General features: G+C 33.8%; 1 protein-coding gene and 3 long non-coding RNA genes across 5 annotated transcripts; 1 reads left to right on the top strand and 3 right to left on the bottom strand.

The window, feature by feature from the left end:
- Nucleotides 1-1,319: 1,319 nt before the first annotated feature.
- Nucleotides 1,320-2,593, bottom strand: LOC101242252. The gene is made up of 3 exons (XR_003397515.1): nucleotides 2,450-2,593; nucleotides 2,205-2,393; nucleotides 1,320-2,125 (listed from the first exon to the last, which is right to left on the bottom strand). It is a non-coding gene; the product is annotated as an uncharacterized LOC101242252 (long non-coding RNA).
- Nucleotides 1,638-6,057, top strand: LOC113475742. Its single transcript, XR_003397516.1, has 4 exons — nucleotides 1,638-1,771; nucleotides 2,618-2,761; nucleotides 3,639-3,762; nucleotides 4,425-6,057. It is a non-coding gene; the product is annotated as an uncharacterized LOC113475742 (long non-coding RNA).
- LOC108951001 lies at nucleotides 3,773-4,426 on the bottom strand. The gene is made up of 3 exons (XR_003397517.1): nucleotides 4,189-4,426; nucleotides 4,035-4,127; nucleotides 3,773-3,972 (listed from the first exon to the last, which is right to left on the bottom strand). It is a non-coding gene; the product is annotated as an uncharacterized LOC108951001 (long non-coding RNA).
- A 2,674-nt stretch (nucleotides 6,058-8,731) lies between the features above and the next one.
- LOC100185783 (deubiquitinase DESI2) lies at nucleotides 8,732-11,828 on the bottom strand. 2 transcript variants are annotated; one of them, XM_002126940.4, is made up of 4 exons: nucleotides 11,688-11,828; nucleotides 11,525-11,618; nucleotides 9,819-9,960; nucleotides 8,732-9,590 (listed from the first exon to the last, which is right to left on the bottom strand). In XM_002126940.4, the coding sequence occupies exons 1-4, from the start codon at nucleotides 11,791-11,793 to the stop codon at nucleotides 9,408-9,410; spliced, it is 525 nt and encodes a 174-aa protein (XP_002126976.1). In that variant the 5' UTR covers nucleotides 11,794-11,828; the 3' UTR covers nucleotides 8,732-9,407. The 2 variants fall into 2 exon arrangements, with proteins under 2 accessions (XP_002126976.1, XP_026696227.1); XM_026840426.1 differs by having other exon boundaries at nucleotides 8,732-9,515.
- Between the last annotated feature and the right edge of the window lie 373 nt (nucleotides 11,829-12,201).

The following is a 12,201-nucleotide window of genomic DNA, read 5'->3' as shown; positions in this document are numbered from 1 at the left end:
GAAGTGACATTGAGGAAAACAATACTATGTTACTATTTTTGGTCCTCTGCTTGAATTAGTAAGCTACCTTTTCTGCGTTACGGGTCTTTATGAAATCGGAAAACGCGAACACCTTATCTGCTAGTACTTAAGCAGTTTGGAGCTGCATGTCCACTCATGTTGGATTATAAATATAGTAAAGAATGGCTCTGTAGATTCGTAGGTATGATCTTATACTATTATGTAAACTAAGCTGATTGCTGCTAGTCTTAATCGCCAACGTAAAGTACCCTGTTAAACCACACTGTACGCCGAAAACCAGTCAAAATATTAATTTACTTCACATTAATTCCTAGATTTAATAATATATAACAAGATTTATATTAGAAATTATATTTTAAATGTTAAAACAACCGCTATACGTGATTTCTAGCTTTGTATCGCTTACAAGAACTAAATGAACACATGCCGACCATGCATTTGTATAGGCGATTCACGCTCTGTGGGCTCCGTAATGGCGGACACGAGCGCCGTTTCCTAACTTGGTCTATACTAACTTTGATTGTACCAACTGTGGAGAAAGGTCAACAGTATCGTCTCACACAACGAGGATTAGCCCGTCGGTGTGTAAATGTAAATCATCCCATGACCAAGCAAGTCCACAGTGTTAAGTTGTTTCCTTTGCCATCGCGATGCTCCTGTAGCAGCACGGGAAGATGCTTTCACTTAATTGCAGTACAAATGTCTTTGCAGTTGCACACACACACTCCCGTAATTTTCCCGTAACTGGTGTAGGCTTGAAACAAGCACAAAACACATTCCCGTAACTGGTAAATACCTAAAACAAGCGTAAAACACATTCCCGTAATTTTCCCGTAACTGTAATATGCTTAAAACACTTTCCCGTAACTGGTAAATACCTAAAACAAGCATAAAACTTATTCCCCTAATTTTCCCGTAACTGGTGTAGGCTTAAAACAAGCATAAAACATATTCCCGTAACTGTAATATGCTTAAAACACATTCCCGTAACCTTCCAGTAACTGGTAAATAACTAAAACAACCATAAAACACATTCCCGTAATTGGTGTAGGCTTAAAACAATCTTAAAACACATTCCCGTAAATTAGTATTACCCCTAATCATGGCGCCATGCCCCTAATACAACAAAAACAGAACTTAGCAAGGTTGTACAGGAAAGCGCTTATCAAGTTGTTGGAAGTTAAAATCAGATTTACAGCTTTCAGACGCAGGTGTCGCTCTTGTCAAAAAGTTAGTGGACACTTTTGTTGCTACTAAAAACAAAGACAGGATAGTGGGCCAGTTCCCACTGTTATGCATGGATGCCAAAATATATTTTTTAGAAAATCTAACAAAATCAAAAGCAGCAGAAAATCTCTTGGTTATTGTTAAAGATGTAATGAAAAAGAATGAGCCAGTGCCAGCACCATCCTATGGTCAAATTCAGGCGTTTGAAAATGATACACTGGAATATATAGGTGGTTATATTATCAGAAAAACAACATTAAAATTTCCAGACATGCCTGAAGTTATTGAGTGTCTTAGCCAACAATTACCACATGGATAGCTTATAAAATCCATGGAAAAATATTCTGGGTGCCTGAAGTACCCATCTGATGAATTTCTTTTGTTTTTGCAGCATGTCCATTTAAAAATTACAAAACAAACAAAAAAATTGCCCACACAAATCAACTTTAATAGTGTTTTGGATGAAGTTCTGTCTGGAGTAAACTGCAGCAACTTTCAAACACTAATCCAGGAGATAACAGAGGTAGAACCAACTAGGATTCTAAAAATAGTTCATTATATTGTTAAATTATTTGTTAGGCTTCTGTCACATGCTTTTGCCAAAAAATTATTTGAAAAAATGTATGTGGGTTTTAACAAACAATCAAGGGGTCTTCGGGGTGAGCTAAGAAAAAAGTAATTATTTTTATCTGCTCACTTTTTAGTCAGATTTCCGAGTCTTTTTTGGCAGTGGCTCATCTGATACTGATGTCCAAGCATTTTTGTTGCCAAATGTGGTATTTCCCCCTTTAATGTGTTTAATTATTTGTGTTATGTGTTGAATTCCAAATGAAGCTTGAAAAATATCTGGATTTTGTGATCTTCTTCCAAGTTGTCGCTGTGTATATAAATATACATTTTAAATATAAGAAAAATTACTTTACCTGCATGTAATCTCTTGTACTAAAAATACTTGCCGGATTGCCAAAAAATGCGTCCAAATTGTCCTGCGTAAAAGTTTTCAAGCAAACATATTGAATGTCCTCCCTCAGGAGCAACTGGCGGCATAACTCAATGTAATTTGTTGTTGTGAATATAAGACCAATTAGGGTAGGTGTCGCAAGTAAACGTTTATCTTCCCCTACATGGTTCTGATGTACGTCATTCTTTAAAATATACAATAGGATAAATTGAGGCAGTTGCACAAATCACATCAAATTACCTTCCACATTAGCAATTGGTTAAAAAATGATTGTAAAAATTTAATTCTGCTGTCATTCATAGTTCGAATGTAAAATTTTGCACAACAGTTCATCACGTCAAACCACCTAAATGTAAATGTTAAGCTCTTTTTTAAGACTTGTTCTTTTCTATGTTTTCTAAAAAACAGAAACACACTCTGTAAACAAAAGTACAAACTTGGAGGTTCCAGTTGCACTTGGCATAGTTTCCAGACATTTACCAACTTTCCAGCTTAGAGTCTCTCATGCCAGACTAACTTTCATCTATGGAAGTTTCAAATAACTGATAATAGGTAAGGTAAAAACAGTTTAAGTAATATCAAGTTTTACAACTGTATGCATAATAACTTGTCTTGTATAATATACAGTTTGTAAAAACAGTTTAAATTACTTTGCTGAAGGGATTTAATACAACATGTGCTCTGGATAATTTAGTTCTACTCAGTATAGAACTTCTTTTTTCCTGTTCATATAACTTCGTATTGTGTGACCATAAAATATCACCACCACCAGTTCCAATGTTCATAAAGCGTTGGCCACCTGGCTTTGATGAAAATAATGAATTGCGAGCTGTCTAAAAATAAAAATGTTTTTGGTCTAGGTCAGCGGTTCCCAACCTGTGGGTCGCGACCCCAAATGGGGTCGCCTGACAATTTGCCTGGGGTCACCTGAGGCCTTTTGAGAAGTTTAGAATTTCATTAGTTTAGAAATTTAGAAAGTTAACTCTTAACAATGGGCAGCTCACCACAGAGCGCATCGCGATTTTACTAGAGTACTAGACAAACCAGAACACCCTGGGCCTCATTACAGGATTTTCGTTTAATAATGGCAAATATGCTCGGAAAGTAAGATTTTAACGGCAGTTTAGCGGCCATGAAAAATTACAGGATTTACTCGTTTGATTTCAGGTAATTCATTACGTCACAAAGGCCTTTACCATGAAAATAAAAATTTAATTGCTGATTGCTGAAATGCATTTAAGCAAAAGTTGGACTTGAGGTCGCGATTTTATTGCATTCCCGGCATCAACCATAGGTAGCCTACGATAGCTAGCCTAGCCTACATAACTTTCAAAAGCAACCCAACTAATTTTATCTTTGGGGTCACCGCAACTTGGCAAATGTTATAAAAGGGTCACGGCACCAAAAAGGTTGGGAACCGCTGGTCTAGGTTTATATCATGAGGTGAACTAAAGCTGCTCAATTTACCTTCAGAAGATGTGACAGATCGGAACACAAAAACAATGATCGATCTTCAGCAAATGGATAAGGCGCTGTATACGGTTTATCTAAAGGTACAGTTTTCTGACCACTTAGCAATAAAAAACATTTTCTGTTTATAGAATTCCCATCAACCACCAGTGCATATATTTGTACTCCAATCTTCTCCAACTCAAACAACACTTGCCAAAACATTAATGCTAACTCGTTAGCTGGTGTTGAGCTGGTGGGAAACCAAGCAATTGGCAACGAAATCTCTCTTTTAATAGTTCTTACGTAAAACACTGAAAGAGAAAATTTCATTTACTATTAAAATTCACATATGTACCTAACATTCGTGGTTTACCAAGAATGTGTGTTGCCAATTTATTTGTGTCAGGTTCACCCCAATCAACCAATCCGACAAGTTTTCCTTCATGGATTACTAGACTTTCACGAACTGTTAAAAACATGGATGGCTTTCTAAGATTTTCATTAAAAAAATTAATAAAAAGTTATACTTTTTATCTCATCCATTGTTACATAGCCTGGCAAACATTTGTAATTTTGCTTTACTTTTTTCACTTGTCCAATTGCCTGATAATTTAAACCAGGTTCCGGTGCAATCTGATTTCTTCAAATTAAAATAGGATTATTGCAGGGCTCTTGTAAAAGTCAGTTATTACTAAGCATCATTGTACCTGTAACTTTTAATTGTGCTGGTTGACGGCAAAACTAAAACTTCGCTGGCTTTCAGATGCTCATACGCTGCTGGAGAACGGCAATACAATTCAATGCACCAACGCAAGACATCTGGGTGGTACCGCCTTGCATTTGGAAGAACATCAGCGTTTTTTTGCTTGCTCCTCCAAAAATAACTATTTCCATTTATTCTGAACAAGCAAATCAAGGTCTAACTAAGTGACTGATATTCAAGTTTTGACTATAAGTTAATACCTATGTACTTTTTGTTTTCTCTTGTGTTGCCTGGTAAATTTCCTTTGAGCATTCTTCACATTTGGCCTTTCCATCAATAGCTAAAATTGGCAGCAACTTTAGTTGCAAAATAAAGTTTATCATGTTGGCATATATTTTCCGATGATTTCACACTTGTCGGGCCAATAAATATTATTGGTTATTATTTTTCCACTGTGCCACTGTAAAATTGGATGTGAATTTAAACCCTGAACTGCCTCAGTACAGCCAACACCCTCACACATTACAATTCCTTCTGCACTTTCTGCAAATAATGGCTGTTACAAATCATTTTTCAAGTGTCATATGTATTCTGGTTACTTAAAATCCTGAACAATGTTGAGTGTTTGGGGTCGTCAATAATATTGCAATCCGGGCAAATCCATCCATACACAGAAATCACTTGCACTTTCATTGTATTATCTATTTCAAGTCTATTTTGGGATACAATTATTGGACTAATAAATCTAGTATGGACTAAACTATAAAAATTCTCTACCTGACTTTTGGAACCAAATGGTTGTCCTCTTTCATCTCACAAACAAACCTTTCCTTTGAACAATAAAATATCCATTTATCTGCATTAATGTTTACTCAATTTAATTATCCTTATTCACCCATTCGCTTTTATATTTTGGCTGATTTAATTTTTACCTTTCATTTCAATGCTAAGTCTTTTGGATGATTGTTTTAAGTTGCTCAATACTGCTGTGAATTATTTTTTGCTGAACTACTCTTCTAGCTGGTGACTTTCTTTTGTGTGTCACATTAATTTTTTTTGGTAACTCAAGACATGGCCTGGCTCCCATTTTTAAAATCGTTTTTTCCCAACTTCTACTATGTTTTCTTCTCTAAAATGGATCTCACAAATTCCCGCCCTTCAAAGCAATAAAAGCTTGATTACTAAACTGATGTATATCAGTTAAATATATTGTGTATTGTGAAATTGTCATTATTAATACGGCATATTGATACTGTACAGAGTACTACAAACTCTAGAAAACAATATATTTTGCAAAGAAGAAAACAACAGCAAATAGGGTAATTTAGAAAGATAAGGGTAATCCAGCAACATACGTTTCTTTGTGAAGCATTTTTTTTAATGACATCTCCTGCGTTGGCATCCTGCATTCCCAACAGAAAATTCGTGAGGTACTGTCGGTGTTCGCGTTCAATTTTAGTTTTTGCGAACTCCGGACGACGCACACCAAAAATTGTTTTACATTTAATACTTTTAGCCTTCGCTAATTTCATTGACCAGTTGCAACCTGGCACTGCGCAATGCGTAACTCCCATTTTTTACAAAATTTCGGATATTTTCTGCAGCAATATGGTTTCACACTTTAGTTAGTTGTTGATATGGTGTTCTTTGTTGTTACGGACGACCAATCCAGTGCTATTCATGCGTGACGAGACCAATGAGTCGGCCTTCCTGTTGTATAGTGTTCTTTGTTTATACCAAAGTCCATAGAAATCAATAAAAATTATGTGTCACAGAGACCTGGATCAACTGGCTGGTAGAGACTAGCTTCCACCACTGATGGTTGTCCGGATATTCCTCTTCACTGGAAACCTCCTATCCCCACACACACAATGGAATACTAATTGGACCAAAAGGAGAAACTTTTTTTTGCTTTATCACCAACATATACTTAGCACATTCGCTATAGCATTCCTTCATAAAATTATTTACCTGCACCAATTTGTACATGTATTTGTATATAAATATATTTTTATTTTAATATTATGTTACTATAATGTATTAATTATGTTATCTGTAAATGGGCCCCTGAAACAGTTTACTGTGTACCATTGATGGAATTTCTTTTTGGCTGTTTTGTTTTTCCATCATGACCCAATCTTTGGATCAAACTTCTTTAAAGCTAACTACTTATTGTATATGTCATGTCTATTTGCACACTTGTTTTGAATTAATAGATCTACAACTTGATGCGATTCCAATGTACATTGCATTGTGTATAACCGCCACACTTAAATTGGCTTATAACGAATCACCAACAAGTAAATCTAAATAACTAACTGGAAGACTGCCGGATTATGTCAACACCTTGCTAAACTATGTTAACAGTTAAAAGTTTCTAACGTAAATCGTCAGTAAAAGTTGGGTCAAACATCGCTTTTAAAAATGCAAAAGCCTAAAAGTATATAAATACAGACTCAGTAAAAGAATATCTGCCGTAGGTTAACTTTTTGTTTAGATTAAATTAGTTTTTCCTATCTAAACCTAACCCAAAAAACACATTACCAATATGCGATAATTAACAAGTGGTTCACATACGATTCAAAATGGCACACTTTAATGGCTTCAATTTTGAACACCAGATACGCAATCTAGTTATATATATGATGTCTATGGTGCAGCCAGAGCCATAGAAATACTGAGTAGTCCAACTCATTGTTATGTAAAAGACAAATTGAACGCCATCTTGTTTCCAAAATAACACAGTAGGCATAGAGAAAATGCATGTTTTTTCTGTAATTTGAAGCGAAACTTGAACTTAAAAATAAATTTAAAAGTTGGAAAGTCAAAAAACATGCATAATTTGTTTTCTGTATAAAAAAAAAGACAAAATCGAGATTTGGAAGCGGTGAAATTGTTGCATTTTAGTCATTTTATATGGGTAATTTTATATATTTTTCGCAAAGAATGTTTGGTAAGGTAAATAGAAGCAATTTTACGCCTTCACGCAAAAGGAAATTGCAAACAAAACCTAACAAGTTCGTTTAAATTCATTGCGAAAATCAAATCTTCCAATAAATTAAACAAGATAAAAGTTGTTTTCATTATTACAAAAAACTTATTAGCAACTGTAACAACTTCGCAATACAGCATGGTGTTTATACTTTAATTAAATGTTTTGGCAATAATGGTTTGGCTAAAATGTTTTTGATTGCCTATTTGTTATTAAAAATTTAAAATCGCCAGAGCCAATATATAAGCCGTCACCTCTCAAAGAAAATCTCTGTAAAAACATTACATACATATTCAACATAAACGGTACATACATATTCAACATCATCAAAAAACTTCATATACATTACATACACTTTTACTGATATCTGATACTACTGTCATATGCATATTTATAGCGTAATATACTGTTTTATTCGTATTTCGGCAATAAAATACCATAGTTTTAGTTTCTGTATTATTAAAATGCTGGAAATGTCTTTGTAAATGCCTAAGTTGTCAGTAAAGAAGACATTTTTGCATATATTTCGCAGTTTCGCCCATTATCAGCTGTACAGCCGCTCGAACAAAAATGGCGTCCATGCACGCGTAAACAATAGACAAGTTAGTTGCTTAACTTGTGATTTCTATGACCTTTGGTCCAACCCATTGTTACATAAAGTCAAATTGAATGCCGTCTTGTTTCCAAAAACACGCAGTGGGTGAAGGGAAAATGTTTTTCGGTAGTTTAAAGGAAAACTTAAACTTAAAAATTAATTTAAAGGCTGGAAAGTCCAAAAAAATGCGTAATTTGTTTTCTGTATCGAAAAAAAGTTAAAAACGAGATTTAGAAGCGGAAAATTTGTGACATTTTAGTCATTTAATATGAGTAATTTTATATATTTTTCGCAAAGAATGTTTGATAAGGTAAACATAAGATATTTTACGCCTTCACACAAAAAGAAATCGCAAATAAAACTTAACAAGTTCCTTTAAATTCATTGCGAAAGTCACCGCTTTTGCTCGATTTTGGATATGTTGTGGTGTTGCCTTGTCAGTGAATCAGCAAATAGGTTGTCCAGAATTTTTTTGTTTAAGCAGAGGTCATTGAATGCTACATTTTCCATTTGGCTGAAAATGTAATTTCGCTATGCAAACGATCAGTTAATTTGACTAAACTAATAATTATGTCACTGTACACTATGCAATAATTTTCGTGATCCTTTTCCGTATATAATCATATAAATGTGCTTATATACAGACTCTGCCTTGTACTGTTATACTGCCTTGTCTAGCCAAACTGTCGCCTAATGCGTAAAAAGTGGTCACATGGTCTTGTTAGCGTACTATTATTGCAGTATACTATGGTTATAGAGTCGTTGAGATTTGTTGAAATGTTGATTTCTATATATTTATTCAAAATTCTATCTTCATTGTTACTGAAGAAAGATCGAAACAAATATAAAGACCACAAATCATGTCAAATTTTCAAAGCAGTTATTGATAGAAAAATACCAAAATTTGCCATTGCTGTCACTGCTGCAGTAAAATAATAAGAGTTGCGTACATAAGTTTAATTAAAGAGTAGGCTAACACAATTTCCTCTTTGTTTCTTTATTCAAAATAAAAGTGCTAGAGGAACTAATTAGAAGGGACAATTTTTCTGAACTAAAAATTACTTGACGAACAGAGCACAAGGTAGTTTTACTTGTAAACTCATTTTTTGGTTGATTTTGGTATTTAAATTGGGTAGACACAATCTCTAAACACCATGTGCATCTAAATACTGTAGTGAGTTTTATACAACATATTTACCAGTGTGAAAATGAAAACTGTCAAATTATTAAAAAATTGTTGTGATTAATTTCAAGCTTTTTTTTTATTATTGAGTTGATACACTTAGTAAACCAGAAAGAAAGGTTAATTTGTTGGGTGAAGTAAATGACAAAGATAGCATACTTTGTTCTGTTGATTAATATAATGGTATAATAAGGTATTTTAAAAAATAGTTGAAGTACATTTAATCCTAGGATACTCCAGTTTGAATAAACAAAACATATCCCATTATTTTTGTTACGTCCGACCTTGTGTTGTTGAAGTAAAATCAGAAAATTGATCATGTTGCTCTCCAATGTGGTTTGCAAGAGCTACAGGTGTTAGCCATTCTTGTGGAAGACATCTCTGTAGAAAAGGAACGCATGTGCTCATGTAAGCTAATCTGTTAATCCACCTTGGGATGGACCGACCACAAAGTATCTAAAACATATAAAATACTGCTTTGTTTAACAAAAATACAAATGTTAAGGATCATTTTTTTAAATATTAAGTAATGATTAACAATTGTTACGACTTTTTGAGTTGAAATATGCATGATTTCACAGTAGCAAATGAACAAAGTAAACCCAATGAAATAATAAATAAACAAAGTAAAAATATTGATATTCTAAACTCATCCTATCAAAGGGCATTATAAAAAAAGCAAACCTGAGACAAGGCAGAGGTGAAATGGTTACAATTCTTATGCATAAGATGGTATGCACATCCCTTGTATTCTTTGCCAAGCTGTTCCACTATTTTTTCAACATCACTTTGAGTGAAATCAGTCATTCCAAGCACAATACTGTCTCTAATTAATAATAATTGAACTAATTACTTGCATAGAAATAAATATTGTTCACAATAGTCTAGGTATTTAAATTACATATATTTAATCTAAAAAAGATTATGAAAACATGTAGTCTACAGTCTTCTCTTTTTATTATACAAATAGCTTTTATTAACTAATTGGTTGTACTAAATTAAAAAAAACTATATCCATTTAACATTTTTGTTTGGGGTATCTATTTTTACTATTTGTTTCAGTTTTTCTATTTTTGTTATGTAGGAGTGTAGGGATGTGCCGAGCTCGAACTCAAAAGCATGTGTCCGAGCATCTTCTTTTTTGACGCTCTGTGCTTGGCTAAAAATTAGGCCTAGCGCCGAGCATTATATATTGTTGCATTCGAGAGTAAAAATATTAAACATGAAAACAGTGAAGCTAGTAAAATAAAATGAGACTAGTCAACATAGCTTTCAATTTAATTTTTTTTCGTTCGTTGTGAATTTGCTCTTTTGCAAGTCACGAATCGCAACACCAGAAATTTGCCCCTATTGCTGTACTTTTTTTTTTATAAAAACTTTTTGCCCCCTAATTACATGAGTGCCTAATCTTCCGTATCTGATTAAACTTTTATAAAAATAAAAAGTCAAAAACTTTTTATAAAGAAAAAAAGTACAGCTACTAAAAGTTAATGAGACTTGTCAACATAGCTTTTTGTTTAATTAATTTTTGTTCGTTGTGAATTTGCTCTCTCGCAAGCAACGAATCGCAACTTCAATGAATTTTCCCAGGGTCAAAATACACGAGCGCCTAAATTTCTATATGACAGTTCCCTTTTTAACAGGTTAGTTGCAACACTAGTATATACAGTAAAGCTTACTGACTCATAAGAAAAAGAGCAGAATATCTCTACACATATATACCATGACAATGATCTCTACACGGAAAAAAAGGAATATCTTCACACATAGAATGTCTTCTACGCATATATACTACACACTTGCTTACGTCACACAGGTGTTACATCACAGACACAGACAACATTATTTGTCAGGAATGCCACGTGCGTTCTGTTGCAGTCACGAAATCAACCTGTTGTGTTGACGAGTTAAGCATTGATATAAACTTACTGTTTTTGCACTCAATCACATGCGGTAATAAACATTCGCACACAAATCTCGCGCAATATTTGGGTTCGGTCGAATATCAAAATTGTGCTGTTATTTGGCAAATCTATTTGGGTTCGTCTTGGCACATCCCTATTTTTCGCTTGTTCTATCAGAATTGCTAAAGGTTACTGAACCTTTTAGAAGCTGCCGTCTTTTGATCTAAATTTTGTGGGTTAGAGATTTGATGCAACAACTGACAAAAAAAAATTAATTCTAAGCAAAGGAATGCAGCAATAAATTCAACATGTGTGTGTGTTTGTCATTTAGCGTTTTCTGACTTGAGTACAAACATTGGCAGTTATCGATTTTTCTATGGTAATGTGCAACCATATTTTGGTATAGTAATTTGAACAGTATTTGACTGCATGTTTCGTAGCTTGGAATTACAGCACTTTAACACAATTTATCAAGTAGTTAATTACTTGAATCTGAATGTTTCTCCTAAATCAGAAGCATCTCTGGGAATTATTTCGAACACTCCGGTAAATGGAAACTGGTGGCCACCATATGCAAACTCTAGGTAATGACAAATTTTTGGTTACCTCAGTGCAATAATTTAGTTACATAATAAATGAAAAACCTTACCTCGATTATACACTTCTATACCAGTATGATAAACACCAATACCCAGGCCAGAAATATATTCATTGATCCAATACTGCACAGAAAAATAAATAACACAGTTTGACATGTCATTCTATTTCCAAGAGAAGTGGGTTGCTATATCATACTAGTTTTCTATCGTATCCCATTAATTTTAAGCTGTAAATTTTAAGTTGAAGAAAAATCTGACAATCTAAAGCCGACACATTCAAAATCTAAAAAAATAAGAGACTTGAAAGTCGGGTTTATTTGTGAATAAGCAATAAAGGTTTATTTTTAGAAAGCTTACACCTACCTAATTCCATAATTAAAAATCTAATAAAATATTAAACGTGGAAACAGGTTTTAAAAATATTAAAAAAATGCAAAATATATACTCCATCACCAGTTTAGAGTACAAGCCTGCAACTCTTCCTACCAATTTTCTAATCGCTACTCTTATTTAATTCATGACCACTACATGTAGGTATAATGTTTCAACAGTGACAATCACCAG

The sequence above is a fragment of the Ciona intestinalis genome, unplaced genomic scaffold, assembly GCF_000224145.3.
Source record: "Ciona intestinalis unplaced genomic scaffold, KH HT001259.1, whole genome shotgun sequence".
Classification (NCBI taxonomy): domain Eukaryota; kingdom Metazoa; phylum Chordata; class Ascidiacea; order Phlebobranchia; family Cionidae; genus Ciona; species Ciona intestinalis.
This window is presented reverse-complemented; position numbering and strand designations above follow the sequence as displayed.